General features: G+C 41.8%; 1 protein-coding gene across 1 annotated transcript in view; it reads left to right on the plus strand.

The window, feature by feature from the left end:
• The window catches only part of csmd3b (CUB and Sushi multiple domains 3b), a 317,162-nt gene that overhangs the window by 86,070 nt on the left and 209,870 nt on the right, over window positions 1-21,222 (plus strand). The window contains exon 3 of the mRNA XM_062410450.1: window positions 11,860-11,972. Within this exon, the coding sequence (XP_062266434.1) occupies window positions 11,860-11,972 (113 nt within the window). The remainder of the gene's footprint in view (window positions 1-11,859; window positions 11,973-21,222) is intronic.

A 21,222-nucleotide genomic window follows, 5' to 3' on the forward strand; every position in this document is an offset into this window, starting at 1 on the left:
CAGCAGCCTAAACAAGCTTTTTGCTCAGGGGGGCAGCACTTCCTATCTATCTAACTGCCTGAGAGAGAGAAAGATGGAGGGAGACAGAGGAAGGATGGGGGGGGGGGGGGGGGGGACAACTATTCCTCTCTCGACAGTGGAAGGGTACCGTTGTGTTAGAGGTCTTAGGAGGGAAACTGACTTAAAAAAGTTAAAATATGTTCTGGTTCCGACACAATGGATCTAGATACTGGCCTGTGTTTCAGCCAGTGTTGAATTCAGAATGAGATAATTGAAAGATGTTTGTGTATGTTTTATATTTAACTTGTATTATTCTATATCCTATATTACATTTAAAAATTACTCTTAAACTCACATCTTGACCATCTGGTTGTACACTGGTAACTGGGAGGAGGAAGAGATGGGTCGTCTATGTCTATGGTCCAAATAAATAGATAGATTGACAAAAAAAAAAGCAGAACATGTGTAAAATATATTGTAACTATTGTCAGAGCTTTCATCCTAAACACACATTCAAATACAGACCAATTAGAATCTTCGAAAACTGCATAAAAAGCTGCCGGACCAAGCATTTGATCCCACTCCACAATTATGGATTGGCTCCTTAATGTGCATCTGCTAATGTCCCTCTGAGTCTCTGCATGTTTGTCTTGGGACCTCTGGGGCTGACAGGGAGGTTAATCCACTATTCAACCCCAGTGTCTCTCCTCGGGGGTGCACACAGAGAGCAGCGGCGCTCTCCGTCACCTCCAAAGCTCTGAGATGAGAGCCCCCCTCCTCCTCTTCCTCCTCCTCCTCCTCCTCCTCCTCCTCCTCCTCCTCTGCCTCACTCCTCTGTGCATGATGCGCCACAAAAAGGGCTTATCGTCCCTGAACATCTCAGCAATGCTCAGACGGGTTGGAAGGAATGAATGTTTGCACTGCCAGGCGCCAATAACTGTGACAAAGACACAAACACACAAACAGACACACACACATATATATATATATATATATATATACTGTGTGGTCTGGCACTTGCCTATGAGCCCTTCAGACACAAACTGCTGACATATGGCTGGATATAAGGAGGGACTGCACATGCTGGCTGGTGCACAGATTTCATATTTTATTTACTCATGGACAAACACGTGTGTTGGCGAGCATCCACACAACCCAACAGACAAAACTCCCTACCACTACTGGATGCTATCTGCTGGAAGGAAATTGTTTTTCTCCCAGTCTGACTTTCAGTCTGGTGTCGCTGTGAGTGTGTCCATGGGCATTCAAGCATTAGGTGTGTGTGTACGGGGGTCGACGAGGTTTACTGTTGGCCTTTTTTGCGAACCAATCTGCGCGGGTTCGTCTTTTGTTCGTTTTTCAGAGGTCATTGAATCAGAATATTTGTTCTTTTATTCAGTGTGGTGGTTAAATACTCAACCTTTTCTACCCCCCGGCAGATGTTTTATTCATTTTCAATTGTCAGGGTCTTTGCACGGCATGAGTATTCAGTTACACTTGAATTCCCTCCTGCTGTCTGGTGGTCATATTGAGAGTTTTACTCGTCTTATCGTACATTTTAGAGACTTCAAGAGCAAACATCTCTTTTCGACTTCCACTCACTCTTTCTCCCCCCCCGCTCTCTCTCTCCTCCGGTCTGTGATGAATGGGTCCAGTCAATGAGTGGGGTGTGAGGGTGACCTGGCAAAGGGGGGAGGGGGGATGTGTCTTTGTGGGTTTTTGGTCGTCCGTGCCTCTAAATTTACGTGTGTGTGACTAATGTAATGGATGGAATGCCAGCGTGGTCAAGGACCCCACACTACTCACACACACGCACACACACACACACACACACACACACACACACACACATTCAATTACACCAGCACACGGGAGAAGACAGGGTGGGCAGAGAATGAGTGATTTATAAGACACTCCAGTGACTATTGACCACATGTACAGTAACCTGAAAAATGACTCTTTGTGTGTGTGTGTGTGTGTGTGTGTGTGTGTGTGTGTGTTTGTGTGTGTGTGTGTCACTCAGGCAACTGTTGTTAATCAATCACTCACTAAAGACCCTGAACTTTGGACACAAGTATAGGAAATAAATCTACTGGACCTGACGCGTAAAAGAGGGAAGGGGAAGAAAAGAAAGAGCAGAGGGAAGACAGACTGTTTTACTTCTCGTATCATTGGATTCTGCTCAAGTTAAATTGTAATAAAATCAAATCAAATTAATAATTGATTTGAATAGTTGTTGCATCCCTCAGACATGTTGTGCCTTAAAATTCGTAAAAAAGGAATGTTGTGCCGACGCAGCAGCAACACAGGCAAACACGGAATCCAGATGAAAACGCTGTCAGACAACCGTCCTCATTCAATCTGTACAATTCAGAAGTTGTTCTACAGATGAAACGTAAGACAGATACATGCACGGCTTGAAGTCCCCCAACTCAAAAACGCCCCCATGCCACCCCCACCAAGTCTGAAGGAATGAACTTGACGGATTCGGTATGTGTGCGTCTCTGTCCCTGTGTGTGCGCGTGTGTGTGTGTGTGTCTCTGTCCCTGTGTGTGTGTGTGTGTGAAATACTTTGTCAGATGATCACATGAATATTAACAAGAAACTACATGATGAAACAACTCTGAAATAAGAGAAAGTGATGTTCCAGAAATGAAGTAAATACAGCGTTCAGATGACTAAATAACAATATTACAGCCCGAGGTTCCCCACCACTGTCCTTAATCCGACACACTGGACCGTGAAGAGGATGAATGGATTTTTGAAAGAAATTAATTTAAAAAGAAGATTTTACGAGGACTCGTTCATAGACTTACATCAACATTGTCTATCTTTACTCTTTTGTCTTCATTGTGGACAAATTAAAAAACAAATATGAACAAACATCAGGCGAGAAGGGAATCCCAGTCTCCCAATGGTAAGAATCAGGGAGCCAGAGAAGAAGAGAGCGAGGGAAGCGAAGGAAAAAGATAGATGGAGGCACATGGTGAGAGGCTGGAGGAAGAGGGTCAGACTGCTGGGTCAGTATCAATTCGATAAAATACACACAAACAAGGTGACATACACACACGCACAACCACAGATGTACACGCTTTCTAACTCACAGAGACGTGTGCCCTGTTCTGTGCTGCTGCTTCAGTGGTTAGCGACTGGTAAATACATATACTGACACTAACTGAGGGGAAATCAACAGCTTTTAACTAACTACTATCACCCTCTGTATGCAGAATGATAACCAGTTTCTTTCATCTATTCATCAAGTACTTAACGCCTTAACGTGGGCTACGTCAATTTCGACAATAAAATATTCAACTGATACACAGATGTGTTGTTAGGTTCTGTATGCCATATGTTATATTATCCTAGAAGCATTCATAACGGCCTCACCTGCAAAGGATTTGATCGAAATGTTAAATGTGTCACGTCTTTTCATGACAGTCCAGCACAACTCAGTTGACTTCAAATCCATTTCAATCGCCGGCAGTGACGCTAAATCCCAACATACATTATCTCAAGGCGCTTTACAGAGAAAGGTCGAGACCTTGTGCTATTACAGAGAGGCCAAGCCGTTCCCACGACAAGCAAGCACTTGGCGGGAGTTGAGAGGAACAGAGTCCTCCCTTTTGACTGGATGAAACCTCCAGCAGAAGCCGACTCAGTGGCCGTCTGCCTCCACTGTTCGGTTTGAAAGAAGAGAAATGGGGGAGGGATGATAACCAGGGGAGAGGGGGCGAGTGAACAGAGAGACAAGAATCAGTGGTGTAACTGCTGTATTCAAACATGGCCAGACTGGTTAGTTCAATGTCAATTATGACGGGATTACTCATGGGTGTCACGTGGTTGTAAATATTCACAGCAGCAATGGAAACAGATCCGATTAACAATCAGCATCATGACGATAAGTGTTGAGTTGGAGCGGTGGGTCTACATTCTGGTGCAGTGGGGTCAGAATTAGGACATGAGGTTAAAAGTCCAAAGGAGAGAGAAACAGTTATTCGGGACTGATATAAATGTATGGGGGAGAGAGAGGGGGTGAATAAGCGAGTACTCAGAGCATGATGGGAGATTTCACACTAGTCTGAGCCTATAGCAGCCTTATCAAAAATGAAAGTGAAAGAGGGCTGGTTGCACAGAGGAGGAACTGAAGGTGCTGCCTCCCATTCTACTCTTAGAGGCGCCAGCAGCACAAGTCAGCCTGCATTTTGAGAGAGAATGGATCTACTGGGATGACACAGTACTATGAATTCTTAACTTAAAGTGGAGCTTGGTCATTCAGGGCTTTGTCCGTAAGGAGAAGGATTTTTAACTCAGTCTTTTTGCAAAGAGCCACTCAAAAGGAGATAAGAAATATGATATACATGTCAGGTTCATATCGTTGCTGACCCTAAAGCAATTTAGAAAACTTCCACTTCTCAACCCACTGTGAAGCTTTTCTCTAAGTTAGATAGTTGATAAACAGAAGTCCACTGCAGGAGTAACAGCACACATTTCCCACCTCTTTTTTGCTTAGATATGGTATTCCTGAAGTTTGACCTGATGAGTTTCATCTGGGTTCATAGATAAATACTGCTGGGTGTCATCTGCATAGAAACGGTAATATGTTGAGAAGTGTCTGTCTCAGCTCTAAACCCTGTTGAATGCTGTGACTCACGTTTCGTGTGCAACAGCGAGACACTGTTGACATGAAGACACTGGGATCTTTCAGATAAGTCCCAGTGATTAGTGGTAGACATGTAGATAAGTACTAGCGTGGTCCCTTAAATCCCAATAACATGTTCCGGCCTCTGTAATTGAATCTTGTTATTGATGGTATTAAATGCAGCATTAAGATCGAGGATGGAGACAAGTCCATTGTCTGAGGCATGAGCAGATTGTTAGTGACCTTCAAAGCGCACTTTGATGCATTTCAATTATGGTTCAACGTCTTTGCAACAGGCAGAAATTGAAATAATTGATATGTCAAAGCTTTTTCGAGGATTTTAGAAACAGTGGGGAGGTTTGATGGAGGTAGGTCATTGGGTCGTTTGGGTAAATAGTGTTTTCTTTTCTTTTTAAGTAGAGCTTTAATACACAAGTGGCAAATTAAAGGTGAATTTCAACAGCAGAGTTTGGAATAGGGCCGGATTATTTAATTTACTTTTAAAGAGGTCCAGTTAGCAGCAATTTCTTCAAGCAGAGGTCCGTAGCATTGTTCCCGGGTTAGGGACACAGGAATTAATTAATAATATGAACTCTAATCATAAATAAATTCAATGTTACATATAAAATACGAACAACTGAGCTTTTGAAAAATATTTTTGCCTTTCTTCTGTTTTATTAAATCCATTTCAGTTAACAGTCTCAAACTATTTAACACAATCTAACAATGGAACAGCATCCACAGATCCTGGTCTCTCTCTTTCCCTCTCATATCCCACTCCCCACATCCCCAGCCTGTTTCTCAGACTATTAAAACAAAGTGGAAAGTATATTTTTTTTACTCAGACGTTGGCAAGAGGAGAAGCGAGAAACAAATTGTCCAATGAGGAAGTCAGCCAAAGTTTTTTTCAGGACTCCCTTGTAACATCTTGGACAGCTCTGTCCTTAAGTCCATCACACTTCTGTGAGTGATTACACTGTGTGCCATACAAAGCAACATTGGCAAAACAAGACTTATAGTAAGTGGATTTGAACCCTAATGTTCCTCATCCTCCCACAGCCATCTGACAATGCAACAGCGTTTGGCTGCTTCCCAGGATCTTTGCTGGGTTCGGACGTCTGCAGACATCTCGCTGTGGCCGCTCGTCAGATGACTGAGTCTCTGTAGCAATAAGTCGATTCCTCTCTCAGTTGGATTCCTCTTGTATAATTATTTTCCCTGACAGTTAACATTTTTCACACTTCAGCCCGCTTCAGCTCATCATCTGTGGCAGACGTAACTCTTGGCTCTTTGACAGGTTTTTCTCTCTTCTGGTTCCTGCAGGAAAGACATCAGGGGACGATAAGAACATGTTTTCACCTGTGATGAGTTTATTTCCTCGTTTAGTGCATGAACATGTTACAGCAGCCTTTGGAAACTCACCCTGTTTATACTCAACACAAACTTGAATTGCCCAATCCAAACTTAAATTTTTTTCTAGTACGATGTTATTTTTATTCAAGGCCTATCGCAAAAAGCCTGCCAATCTACAACCAATTAATTAATCCAAGTATATTTGCTTAAACTGGTAAGTTTAATGTCTACAGTGAATCCCAAGCATATAGGAAGGCATATCTTTAGATCTCTATTTGATGAATCACTGGTGTGAATAAATGAGTTCTTTCACATCATATATTATTTCATCTGAACACGACACAACCGCACTATCTCACTCTGTGCCTTCCTTTTTGTAATATTTCATTTTTACAGTTTAGATCATAAACCCTGTCTTTCCTTCTGTAATGGCGGAAATAATACTGAAAAATCATTTGCTTTCCCCCGTTGGCAATAAAGAGACCATCAGATACAAGTAAAGGAGGAAACCAGAAGAAGAAAGAGAGAGAGAGAGAGAGAGAGAGAGGGAGATTGTCTGACATCACATTAGCCAGACTTCATGGCTGTTTTTTGGGATAAAATAAAGAGAATGGTGTGACTTTATCTGTTTGTTAGTGTGTTTGTGTGTGTGTGTGTGTGTGTGTGTGTGTGTGTGTGTTTTGGCGTGCCTGTGTGAGAAAGTGTGTCACTCTTCCTCATGCTTGTGTGTGTGCGTTTGTTTAAGCCAAAAGAGAAAGAAAGTATTCTACTGATATTAGCTAGTTTGTCATTCACTTGCTAATGTGATTTTACTCTTCACACCAAATACACACACACACACACTCCCACACTCCCACAGGCAAAGAAATGGAATGTCAGACACCCTCTGTTCCATCTGTCTTTCACTTTTAGTAAAATATTATGGTGTTACCTCATAAATCTCAAAACACATAAATCCCAAGTTAAATTGTCGCACAGGAAATACAAAATTGCTTTGTGTATGTGTGTACGTGTGTGTTTGTCTTTGTGTTATTGTGTGTCTGCATATGTGTTGAAAGTTCGTTTCGGCGAGCGTGAGGCATCACAAATAAGATTTTGAAAAGGCACCGGGAGAGAAAGTGAATGGTTCGAGGCTTATTTACATAACGTGATATTTGCTTTTTGTTATGCTCGCTGGTGTTTTGATCAGGAAGCTCCTTACAGAGCCATGAATGCAAACACTGCTTCAATAGGATCTTTCATTTGCATTGGTTTCACTGGTGAATACGTGTTGGAACCACTCATCGCGTTGAGCTGGAGTGTTACAGAGATATGTCAGGCTGCACACACACACACTGGCGGATAATACAGTCAAGCAACAGAGTAAGCAACTGTGTGGAGTTTATTTGCAGAAGAACAAGCATTGGGCTAAAACATCTAAATATAAGATGAATACTGTATAAAAGTGAAAATGGTTATTAGCTGGAAATGAGACTGGCCTAAGTGGTTTGCCCTTTTTTTCCGTAATGGCTTCAAGAGTGACACAGAAATTACACTGCAATTAGCCATTTTTCCTCCCTGTCACAATAAAGTAACACAAAGCAATTTCTACAAAAGACGTACAATCAGGCAGAAGCTGTAGGCAGAAGAGAGAGCAGTGGCCTGTGGGGGCGAGGGAGCGGTCATGTGTTAGTGCCCCTGGAGACGAGGAAGTCGCTGTAGAATTCTGGAAATCCATCCATTCAGCGTGGTTATGTGTGTGTCAGTTGATGGGTTTCTGTTAGCTGCGTTTGTAATTAAGCTACAAACGGCAACCAGATTGAAGTGCCATAGAGGGGTGGACCCTGATTTGCATACGTGCAGGAAATGCAAAATGCAGGCAATTTGATTCGTGGTCTCGGGAATGGAGACACAGAGATGCCCCAGTACAATACCCTAAAGCATGGTGTGTCACAGTGGGTCACATTGGTATCTATGCATTTATGCCTCAGAGCTCAGGTCACTTATACTTATATATTTTTTAAACAGTGTGGCCTCTCTTCAACTGAAAATATTTGAGTGTACACAGTTTGTGCTTTTTATGTCCATCTAGCATATTACACCCCCTCACACTATCAAAATACATAATCAGAAGGTTTATCATGGTAAAAAAATCCCCTTGTCTCATTAAAATGTCTTAAATTGTAAAACTGAACCTTACTTCCTCGTTTCCTGACCAGGATCTATGAATATGCTTATGTAGGGCCACCCTAACAGCTCACCTGCAGGGGAGGAGCCTTTTCCTGATCCTCACTGAGCCCCTCCCACAAGCTGACAGGATTGGTTTAGTAGTTTTGTGACATCACAAATCCTGGCTGCCGGAATCCTTTTTCTCTGTTTTGTTCAGCTTTGTTTACTGCAGTTTTAAGGTGGAAATAAACAGCCAGGGCACCTACTCTCGCTCATAATGTGATAAAGGGAACATGTATAGTTTAGGGCTGGAAGATTTTCACCACAAACCTTGTACATAGCTACATCTCACTGATCCAGGAAACTGTGTTTTTTAATTGACCTCCAGAACAGCAGGATTGCATAGATGTCAATCACTGGTAATGCATAGCAATGTGTTACAATGCCTTATAGTCAATCAGCACGGCTCCAAACTTGTGAATGTGCAGAAACCTGCTTCATGCTTCATTTCCCATCGAGGCTAAGCATGGTGACACACTCCATTACACACACATCCTGCTGGCATTCTTAATGTTATTGGCCTTAATATAGGAAATATTGTATGCATAGAGAAGTGATGGGAGGAAAAAATTAGGTCAGGAAGGTCAGTAAAATAATTCAAAGAAAGTTAAATAGTTAATGGGTAAAGGGAGAAAGTGGGAGGAGAGACAAAGATTAAAGCGGTGGAGATGAGAAGAGCCAATGACCAAATATAGGAAGGCAGCACTGGCAGAAATACAGATAAGATATAGATTAGGGACAGAGTGAGAGATTAAAGAGATGGTTGGGGGCTTTTAGGAAAGTGGCCACCATTTATACTTTGAGCGGAATTGGACTAGATGAGACAGAACAAAGAAAAAGGAGTAAATCAGATGGGAAACCAGACGGGAGATATGAGGACAAGCCAACTAAAGGAGACAGAGAAAAGTTAGACTGAAGGAAGGAAAATGTACAGTGAAGATTAAAGCACGGCCGGCTGTACAGTTTGTATAAATAGGATGGTGAATAGACGGAGCAAGTAGAGAGAGTAAAAGAGCAGGAACAAACTCAAGTTGACAACAGAGAGAAAAGTAGTAGTAGACAAACTGGAGAGGGGCGATGGAGGTAAAATGATGAAGAGATCATAAGGCAGGTCCACAGTGTAAAATAAAAGCAAAGTAGGAGGAAGAAGAAGAAACTCAATAAATTAACATGTAGAGACGGATAGAAAGATGAGAGGATAGTTTGAAAGGAGAGATGGAAGTAGCCGCACTGTGTGAATGCTCTAAAATATTTCCGAGGCACTTTATCATAGCTGCGGAGGTGTGGCGTGGTAATAGCTCACTTCTTCGGGCTCTTGAAAAGATTGAGGTTGCATAAAAGGACACCATTTCCCTTTACATATCATTCGGCAGCTAGAAATTACCTTTAACAATTCGCAAGTACGAATGTTGCAAGGAGAACGCTGAATTCCAGCACCAGCCATCCCTCAAGTGTCCTAATTATGTTATGAAAGATGAGGTGGGACGCACATTGAAAGGCAAAGACGCAAGACACTTAGCGGAAAGGTACACACAGTTCTGATGAGCAATGGAGGGTAGATCAGGAGCAGCTCTCACATAGGTGTTAATGGAAAAGACAACACCCGTAATAATGAAAGTTTCAGTAGAGTTGGTGTTTACCTGGGTTGAAACGCATTAGGGAGAGGGAAGGATAAAAAGGTGGATGAATGCCAGACTAGGGTGGCGGATGGAGGGCAAGACAAATGATGAAAGTGGACGTAGGAGGGAAAAGTAGAATAATGAAAGGACAATGATCAAAGATGGAGCATATCAAGAGAAATTAAGGGATACAGGTGAACAGGAATGATGCCAGACGAAAGAAAGGGTCACAAGGAAGGTAAAAACAGGTGATGTGAATGCCAGGTAGAGAGGGTGACGGAGAGATGAAGAGGAAGACAGGAAGAAGGGAGATCTGGCCGGATTTATCCCACTGACGGAGAGGAAGTGTGTGATGATGGTGGTGGTGGAAGTAGAGGGGAAGAAAAAGGGGAGCCGGAGGGCTTAATGTTGCAGGAAAGGATTGGCACAGTACGGATTGACAGAGGAGGAAGAAAAGGAGGAGAGATGAAAGAGGAAGGGAGGGAAGGGAAGGGGAAGGAAGGAGGGAGGTGAAGTCAAAAAAAAGGTAGCTGCAGAAGAAGATAAGATGTGTCTCGGTCACAGCAGGAAGGTTTGGCTCTTTTCCATTCACTAAAAAAAAGATCTGTCCTTCCATCCCTCCCTCGCTCCTCTCCCTTCATTCACAGGATCTAAAAGCTGACGCCACACCTGGGCTGCTGTGCGTCAGCAGAACAAGCCTCCTCTGTGTACTGCTTGACTCCTGCTTCATTGTTTACCTATCTGCACACAGATCCATTTCGGTATTACTGCTCGGCTGACCGTGGCTCTGTTTTTCTTTTTTTTTTGTAGGTTCACTTTGATGTTGTTGCTTTATTTATTTAAAAGCCCCCATCCACTACAGGCTTCTACTGCAGCCACTCTTTATATTTTCAAATAATGGGAAGTTCTTTCATGTGTGTGTGCGACTTTGCAGATTTATCGCCAGGTCGGGATAAAAGCAAGAATGAGAAAAAGGGATTGTAATGAAATTGGCCATGTTAATGTTAGATTTACTGGCAACCCTATGAGAAAATACTGGAAGTCATAATGTGGACATGTGCAACGAGGAGCAATAGCAGTTTCACACAAACACGTGCATTTTCTATTGTGCATCAAAATTAATATTTTTGTTTCACTGGTGTATTGTTTTCAGTGTTTCCCACATAATTATTGCACACAGCTATACAATGTGGCAATGAAGCAAAGTGTAAAAAAAAATGTGATTCATTATGAAACTGTGGAAGGACAAATTAGAATATGGCAGCCTGCCACAGTCTAGATAGCTACTGGGAAACAAAGTGGGACGCAAACAAACAAAAAAACTAAACAAATTGCAGCATGCATGACAAACGTTGTGTTAATGTAACCAAAATAAATAACACAACTTTCTTTTAAAACAACTTATCGAAACAAGGTTACAAAGTGCTTTACAAATTACATGGGAATAGAACTACACAACGAGACACAATATTAAAAACAAACATCTGCTAAAACCACTTTAAAGAAATGGTTTGAGTAATTATATAAAAACAGACAAAGTCCTTGATGGCAAAAGCCGAGTCGCTCTCAGTTACCAGCCTTGACCAAGAAACTACTAACAGTGTTGAGAGAGCTAAGATTGCTGCTTGAGGCACAGGGAGTGAGTGGCTCTGTGATATAATTGGGGCCAGACTGTGATGAGCTTAAAAGTTATTAAAATTACTTTACAATTTATGCTAAATTTAACTGGCGGCCAGTGAAGAGAGGCAAGAATAGGAGAGAGATTACAGTTGTGAACAGTTTGAACTTTTGACCTTTAATAAAGAGGTCCCGATAAATAATGTTTTTAATGCCCGAGATGCTTGTTCTTCCTGGTCCCCTATTGGTGACTGTCTGTGCACATCAATATGCTAATATCTGTGTTTCTGTATCTGCACAAGCTGTAAGGCTCTTTTATGTATTTAACAACGGGGGTGGGGTCAGGGGCTTCGTTGTCCTAAACGTTTATCGGTCTGGTTATTTGTTGATAATGTCAACTGGTCCCTCTTTGTGTTTCCGCAGGATAACAGGCTTCCAGGTCCCTGCCCCGGTCACGAGCACGGGGAACGTGTTCTCGTTGAGGCTGACCAGTGACTTCGCTGTCTCCGCACATGGCTTCAAACTCAACTACGAAGGTCAGAAAGTGTCTCTGTGTGTTTGTACCAAGGGGCCGCGCCTCAGCGCCGACCTCTGCAGCTCAGGGAAGAGGGAACGATGTATGCGGGAGCCGCTGCGACTGCTCACTAAATGTCAGCTGAAATTCCAAAGGTCACACGGGGCTGTGGGCACAAGCCACGCGAGGAAAAAAGGGAAATGAGACAAATGTAACGCAGCTTCCGTTGACCACTTGTCTTTAAATCCAGAACTAACCTTAGACAACCTTTGTTAGCAAGACACATTTTACTTAAAACCACACAATGAACCGTCAGGGCATGAGGTTTATTTTTCCTGTGGTGCAGTACCTGGTTTCTATTCAATCCAAGTCCTTGATTGGGTCATTCAGATTGTATAAGCTTTTCAAGGGAATCACAACGCAAAACATGTCTTTGACTCATTTGCTCTCAACTAAAGGAGAAGACTAGCTCACAGATGACAGGTTCATCCCCTTTCAGAGACAGAGGCTGTCAAACTGGGCACGACACACAACGAGAACACATTCCAAAGGCTCTACATTATAAACGTCACAGTCTCTCACTCTAGAATATTTTGTGGTTCGTATAAAAGTGATTAAATTTGACAGGAGTTTAACAGTTTGACTCATGAGCCAAACAAACGAACCACTAATTATAAACACACACCATTTCGGACAGTTTTGGGAGAAAAATAAAATAACCTGGTTCTATTCGTTTTTTAAGCTTTTCTAACAAAGACAAATGTAGAGATTAGTTCCAGAGGGAACGCGGTCCACTCCAGTGGGAGCCGAAGCCTCCTTATTCACCGTCTTCCTTCAGGGCTCGAGTAAACAGCACGACACCGTTCTGCAGAGATGAAAAGAAGAGATATGGACGGCTGAAGTGATGGTTAAAATTAGAGCTCACTACGTACCGGCACCATGTCCTGTGCGCACACGGATTTCAGATTAGATTTAGATTAGGATAACTTTGATGTCCGCAGTGAGGCTGTTAGTTCCGGAGCAGGATCAGACTTTCTACCTGAGCACACGCGTGATACCGAGCTCACCGACACAACACATATTTGTCTGGTGACTTACTTTTCTTCTAACAGATCGTTTAGATGTCAACAGCTGACAAGCTGACAGAGCAGTTGGACCCAAGTACAAACACGATCCTATGTGTCATTTAAGAGCAACACATTCATTTACTAGTCGATAGATGAGGCATATTAAACATAAGATGTTTGTAAAATTGTATACTTATACTTATATTGTAATATGCCAGCACTCGGTTGTAGTATATGAGATATATGGAAGTTGCAGGGTTTCCCAGATGGTGGATGAAATGTAGTCGGGTGCCACATACATGCTGAGATACAATTAATATGTACTGTGGCCAAATACTGAATGCTCTGTAACCAAAGTAATACTTGTGATGGGCTTTTCAAGAAACTAAGACTATAATAGAACGCGAGGAAAAGGACATTTTAATAAGGCATGCATATTTAAAGCAGTGTTCTGAATTAAATTCAGTCATTCAGGGGCACAGTGGGGAGTGTTCTCTTTAAAGAGATTGTATCTGTATTCAGGCTTTTATTCCTCAAGTTGTTAAGTTTAGTAAAAGATTTGGGCCCGAAAAAGTAGGACACCAGACACTGAGGGTTTAACAGTTTAGTTTTATTGGCTGGGTAGGTTCAGGAGACGGTGAGGAGGGATAGGCGAGGCAGGTAAAAAACAGATTAATACTTTCAAATGTTCAAGTCATCACCATTATTGATAATTTGATGTCATGTCATGTTTGCTGCGAATTGATGTAAGGACTAAAGCTGATGCAATATTTTATGCAAATTAAAGTAAAACCAATGTTGTTTATGTTTGCCCTGTTGCCATTGGTCACATTTGTGCTCTTCTTGTCAACTTACCTTAAACATGACCTCTACTTGGCTAACTATAATCCTAACCCCGCCCCTTATGCTAACCAAACCACCGAACCAAATTATTAGACTTTTTAGCAATTCAGTCGTCTGGAATATGGCCTAAAATGTGTCCTATATCAAACACACACACACAGCACACACACACACACACACACACACACAGAGCAGGTGTTTGTCACCTCTGATTGCTGCAGAAAGTGATACACGGCTAAACTCTCCCTTTGTGTTCTCCTCTGCTCCCATACATGGGTCCTTTTTGCTCGTTTGTATGTAAGTTTGTCGGTTGGCCGCTTCTCATCGTGTTGATTTGTGTGTGTGTGTGGCGCGCCGCATAATGACAGTATCATTGATTGCAAAGTGCCTGGGTTGAACTCAGCACAAACGCTGTGTCAGGGTGCGCTCGTGCCTGCTTGTGCTACTTGTATGTCCAAGCAGTTGTCCCAGATTTATTCACTGGCACCAGTCTCTGCTTGCAACTTGGCCCATGTTCCTTCAGTGCGTGTGCGCGTTCGTGTGCGAGACAGAGAGAGAGAAAGAGCGGCTGAAAGAGTTTGCTCTCGGTGAGCTCGGAGCTTCCAGGGGACTTATTTGAAGAGCCCCTGCTGCTGATACATTCGGCTGTTTGACTTTCTCCATGTGTGTTTGAGTGAGGGAGTCAGGGAGGGAGGCACGGAGGCAAACCACGCCGGGCTTTACCAGAAAATGCAACATTATGCTGATGAAGTGTTTGTCTATATATATGTTGCATCTCTGCATCTACAGTCCACAACAAAGGACTTGATTGTGGAGCAACTGTCCTCCTGAACTTTTAGGGGTGCAATGACAATTTCAATTAAAGTTTTTTTTATTTTTCATGAATAATTTCCTGTCGAGTGGATCACGTGACCTTTTCAGTCGACTTATTTTTTTCTTCTTTTCAGTGCAGTGAGCGTGTAATTGTCATTGCCCCAAAATACATTTTACACTGTCGGGCCCTGCGACACGGAGCTGGGATGTAATTTAATTCAGCGAGGAGGAGATTTTCTCGGAATGGAATGATCCACCTGGGCTTGGACATTTTTTGGCAAGTCGTCCTGATTCCATGTAATCCTTATGTCTAATCTGCTGTTGGAGTGATTTCAGGTTTTAGATTTACGCAGGTATTAGCCTCAGCATTGTAAACAAGATTTGTTTTTAAGAAGGAACGAGTGAAAAACATCTTTCATCATCATTGTTGTAGGAAGTGATATGTGTTGTGTTAAATTAAAATTTGGCTACAAAAAATACAAAATAATCTTTGCGTATGTTTGTGTGTGTGTGAGAGAGTGAAAGTGCATATTTTACTCTGACACACACATATCACAAATGCATATTCCATGATCTGACCTCTAGGACTGGTTATTTGGATAAGCACATGATGACTTATGCCAACATCTTTTTTTATATTGTATCTAACTGAAAAACAAGTTTGTAGGTTAAAGAAATAAACATAAAAGTCTTAAAAATAACAACTAGATGAGTTTTATTCATATCAAATTAAATGTAATCTGTAATCCGATGTCGGTATAAACATAATGTTCCCAGACACAGATAGCACAGATGGAAAAAGGGGTCGGACCACTCATCCCATTTCCCAAAACAGCAGCTCTATTAAAATCCACGTCAAGTAAACATTTACAGTGATTATAAAGCGTTGTAATCAACAGGTGGATAAGAGCAGCATCAGTTGAGCTGCAGGTGTTTCAAACATACTATCGTCTGAGCCGAGTAAACATTTATGATTTACCAAGAGATGTATGCTCCAGCCCTCACCTTTACTCATGAGCTCGGACCAGATGAATAAATTAGATTGTGGCCAACCTTCAGTCCATTTAGAGTTTGACTGGGTTCACTCCTGGGTTAAAGAACGAGGAATATGGAAGGGGCCTCGGAGTGGGACTGGTAGTACATCACGCTGAAGGGAGCTGAGACCGTTCAGACATCCGATGAGTCAGCCTCCAAGACATGTTAGTGTGGAAGGTATTCCAGGCATGTCAAACTATGGAGAGGCCTCAGGGCGTTTCCAGAGGATGCTTGAGTGCTTTTTAGATCCCGGTCCGCCTGGGAATACCTGGGAGCTCAGAGAAGCTTAAACATGTGGAGGGGAAGAAGAAGGTCTGGACTGCCGTTCTTATCCTGCTGCTGCTGCTGCTGCATGTTATGAAAAATGGGTGAATGGGCATGAATGAAAAGATGGATTAACATACTGTAAGAGCTAGGACAAAAAGAAGAGTGGTGTAGAGGTACACTCTGCTTCATATCTAGTGCAAAATAGAAAATCCTTGAAAAAGTATGTATTGATCCAACTATAGGAAGGAGTTTAGCGGGGTAGTTGTCAGGGCACAGGTACAGTAGAGCTGCTCCATCCTGTTCAACCTGTCTGTCTGCTCGTGGGATACACTTTGATGTGATTGTTGGATTTCTCCCTCTCCCTCTGAAGACTGTCAGGCCATAAGTAATTCATAAGTCAGCACATGCCATACAGTGTGTGTGTGTATGTGTGTGTTTGTGGGAGCGCGCTTGTGTGTGTGAAACGGAGAGAGAAAAGGAGTGATGGATTATTTAGCATGATGTCGGAGGCAGTTTGATATTGTGCTGATGAGACAGAATCAAAGATTATCGCAGAGCTTAAACACGTGCACACATCTCACACACGTGCACACACACACACACACACACACACACGGCCACTGCTCTGCATGACTGTCGTCGAAGAATTGTTGTCTTTTTTTCTGCAGAGTCCTTCTATGCTCTCGTCTTTTTTCAGCTCTACGACCCCGTCTGTCGCCTCTGAGTTTGGCGACAAAGTGAGCGTTGGCCTCCTGGATGTTATATATGTTATATATCTGGGGATATATAACATATCCCCAGATGCCCCATGTCGGTGGACTTGTGTTTCCAACTGGAGCTAGGGTATATAGAAGCCTGGGCGGGTTCTCCTCAGTTTCTTGGCTGTTCCGTGGACTGTGCTCTTCTTGGATAGAGATCTCTGATCCTACAGTTTGGGATCTTATTACCCCTGGCACCAGTTTGGCCTTCACTCTCCACATCTTCTCCAGCTAATTGGGATTGCTTCATCTAAACTCAGCTCTGTTCTGCACTGGTAATTTCCTTTTATGAAGACATACACAGACTTTTATTGGTTTGACTGACATGTGCAAGAACTGTTATGATAAATGTTAAGTCGAGTCCAGGAACTGTATTCTTGTCAGGTCGGCCAATATTTTCTTGGTGGGAGTGAAGATTTGTTTGACCCCTGTAGGTTGTACAGTGCTCTAGATAAACCAGCTTGTAAATGTCGAAACTGATTTAAATGTAATCCTGGAGAGAAGCCTTCTTCTAAGTGTGTACACAGAACTCATACACACATAATATGGAATAACATCAAATTGAGTTAACCTCAAACATAGATGTACACTAGCCACATTCATACAATATACATTTAGATGTGTCCATGTGTCAAGAGACACACGCACACATAGAAATCACAGTTACAATATGCAAATATGTAACTGTGCTTTCTATGCATGCCTTTGCACAAGCAGACACATGGCTCCCTTATGAAATGATTTTCTTCAGAACACAGACCGCTTCATCCTAGCAACATTCTGCCATGTGACTAACAAGTCAGCAGAGATTTCACTTCACTCCTCCCTTCCGCACCTCCTCTTCAGCACTTCTGCTGTCCTCCTTGTCTCCTCCTAGGATATAACAGTAATTCAATTCTCTTACCTTCATTTTCTCCTACCACGGAGAGTTCACATAAGTGTCTCAAGAGGAGGTATAAACAAAGCTCAATAAAATGTAGAAGGAGGCACTAAAAAAAAAGGAACCGCATCAAATGTGAAATGGTAAATGTGTATTTGTAAATGAACAGAACACTCTGGCAGCAGGGTTAAAAGCTTTGGGAGCTCTCGTGGTCCAGATCACATCCATGGACTCTTTTCCATCTCGGCATTTATTCATCAGTTCCTCAAAATATCATGGAGAGTGTGACTCACAGGTCCACAGCCAAACCAGTGACCTTCTGGTCATATAATCATTTCATGAAACTGCTGCTCCACCATCTTGATATAAAGGATTTAGAATTTCCTTGAGGGAACAGGAGGAAATCTTCACTTAGAGGTCACATGATGTGTATCTGTAAATTCACGGCAGCGTCAGATGAAGGACTTACCGTTAATTACATAACCATGTTGGTCAGTGTAGCAGTGTATGACAGATGACTGGCTATAGCTTTTTAACATGTCCCTTCTTTCTCTGACCAAGTCACATTCTACGTCATTTTAATATTACTCTCTGTTAACCTTAAGGACATTTAACTGTGTGCTGAGTTTGCCTCACACATTATTTAAAATATGCAGTGTTTTAAAGAGATTTTATGACAGATCTGCAGATGCTGATGGATTATGTGTTTTTCCAAACCTCCCGTTAAAATAAAACTATAAGATTCTGCTTTAGAGGCACTATTGAATCTCTAAATAGTGTGCTGCATTTGATCAAAACAAATTCAGTCTGAAATCCAAAGTTTCCAGGAGGCCAACGCTCACTTTGGACCAACTTTTTCCTCAAATACGCAAAAACCGAGCAAAGCTGATTGTTCTTTGCTTTCGAAAAAGACACTCGAGAGTAAACAAAAACAGACCTCACTCAGTTGAAAACCTCAGTAAACACAGAGACTATTGTTTTTAACACTTTGTAATTGAATGCAAAAATAATACATACAAATGATGTACATGAGACGCACACTTCTAATATTTAGTTTATCTTCTAGTTTTTCTAATTATTCAGAGTTTAGCTTTTTTTCTTAAGCAACATCAAATTGCAGGAGAACTCTTTTAGTGGGCAGATATGTGAAACAACGCTGTTTGTATTATTTTATGCATAAAATAATGACAATTCCAATTATTGCTCCCCTGTCTCACGAAATGTGGCCACCAACGACTCTGTTGACACAATTTGGTGCAACAGCATCAATTAGGTGTGAGGAGTTTGAAACAATGGGGCTTGATTGTTTTCCACATTAGAATTCAGTAAACATCAGCATCTTTCATGAAGAAAGGTTTCCTCAATTTGTCATCTCTTGCACCAGTGATGTTTCTGGCTGACTCTTTTGAAGTCACGACCAAGAACACACACACACACACACACACACACTCGGTGAGACCCAACTGCTGCATGGAGAGACTGAGTAGACTCTGAAAATGTCTTCATTAAGTAAATACCATGTGGAAATTAACTTTGAAAGAGTTAATTTGCAAAGCTCCAGTGGAACCTATACAGTGGCATTCTCATCCTTATTTATAGGTAGACATTCAATCAGCTGTTTCTAACTTGACCATGATCTCAGTGTGAGGGCTGTTATTACAACACCAAGCAGTGCTGTTGTCTAATTAGTTATTTTTCTTCTTCTCTTTTAGTTCAGGCAGCGGAAAGCATTATCATCAAAAATCTGGTCTGAAGTTAATTGTATGAACTTTATATATCATTTAATATTTAATATTTTATCTAAGGGTTTATTATCAAGTTGGTAATATGCACCTATATAGACAGATGTACAGCGCTTGTATTCTGCCTCTCTTTCGTCCAGGCTAACCTGACTTTATAACAGCAGTCTCACCTGGCTTGTGAAAGCTGCCAATCCGATTGGTTTATTGAATGTTGGGCCCAAAATACACCGTTGATTAAATATAAAACTGAGGACAACACTCCTGAGCCATGCAGCTGTCACAGCAACCTTCAGCTATTAAACTTGCACTAGTGGATTTCGACTTTATAAATGCATTTGTGCCATGTGCTTTAGATCATGGGCTTAGATTGTTAAAATGAGCCAGAAGAGTGAAGTGTGTGTGTTTTGTCTCTATAATAGTCATGTTGTGGGGACCAAGTGTTTTAATGGGGACAAAAATAATGTCTCTTCAACATATATTAAGCCCTATGAGATGAATTGTAATTTGTGAATATGGGCTATACAAATAAAATTTGATTGATTGATATATCATTACATTGGAAGAGTTTTAAGCTGAAGGGAAAAGGTCAGAGTAAGTTTCCAGGAAATTTATGCAAGTCAATGCTATGTCCTCTGAAGCCATACAACTCTCTCTCTCTCTCTCTCTCTTTCTCTCTCTCTCTCTCTCTCTCTGTGCGTGTGCATGCATTAGTGTGTGTGTGTGTGTGTGTGTGTGTGTGTGTGTGTGTGTGTGTGTGTGTGTGTGTGTGCGCTAGCTGCAGCTTTGATCTGATCTTTATCAAAGAGACCTGAGGTGACTGACAATATCCACTGGTCTTTCTCTTTTCTTTTTTCAGTTTTCGGTCATTCTGTCTTTCTCTCAGTTAAGTCATTGAATGTTTTCATGGTCAGTTTCTATCAGAGAAGATTCATTTACTATTCTTTATTTTGCAATGTAAAGAAAGTTTAAGAATTATGTTCCTTTTATGCTTCGACTTCAGAGAATTCAACTGCAACTACCTGCTTTATTCTCTAACTTAATTTGTTTCTCTTCGACTCTTTCTGCATAGAGCTCACTACACATATTTAGCACCCACAATGCACCCAGTACACAGAATCATATGCGTGTGTGCCTACACACATGCAACTGTGGCTCGGTTCATACATTTAAAATGAGAAGGGATATGTCAGTGGCGTCCCTGGAGAAAAAGTGGTTGCACAGTCCTGGAGAGTGGTGAGTGTGCATGTGTGTGTATGTGTGTACGTGCCTACATCTGTGTATAATGTATATGCATGTGTCCTACTTGTTCCCGCATGTATGTAACAGGCAAGTGTGAAGTATCTGAGATTTGAGAGGAGAGGAAAAGAGAAAGATGGAAATGGAACATGCAGCATAATGAGAAATGAATGAATCTGCACTGGGAGCAGTATCGGCACATATGGCGTCCAAGACACACCACTACAAAACCTTTTTATACGGATCGCAGTGCAGAAGAAGAAGATCGAGATGATTCAGAAACTTTGTCATCAAATCGGCACTGTATAAATATTCCCATATGCACACACATGCTCTATATGGTGAGTATAAATATATATATTTTATTTTATTTTTTTACAACCTAAAATCTGCAGTGGCATCTGCCCAAAAACTCCAGTACTGGTCGATGCTGTATTGTGAAGCCCGCTCTGCTGAAATGTCAACGAGAGAGCGTCAATCTAAACAATCAAACACACACACACACACACACACAGTGACAGCAGATGAGAGGAGCAGATTGTTTCAAACAGAATTCTCAACAGGAAATGTGTGTTTTTTGAGTCTTTATCTCCTGAGAAAACCTAAATGTCACAAAAGTTTTTCTTATCTG

The sequence above is a fragment of the Platichthys flesus genome, chromosome 17 (assembly GCF_949316205.1).
Source record: "Platichthys flesus chromosome 17, fPlaFle2.1, whole genome shotgun sequence".
NCBI classification, from domain to species: Eukaryota; Metazoa; Chordata; class Actinopteri; order Pleuronectiformes; family Pleuronectidae; genus Platichthys; species Platichthys flesus.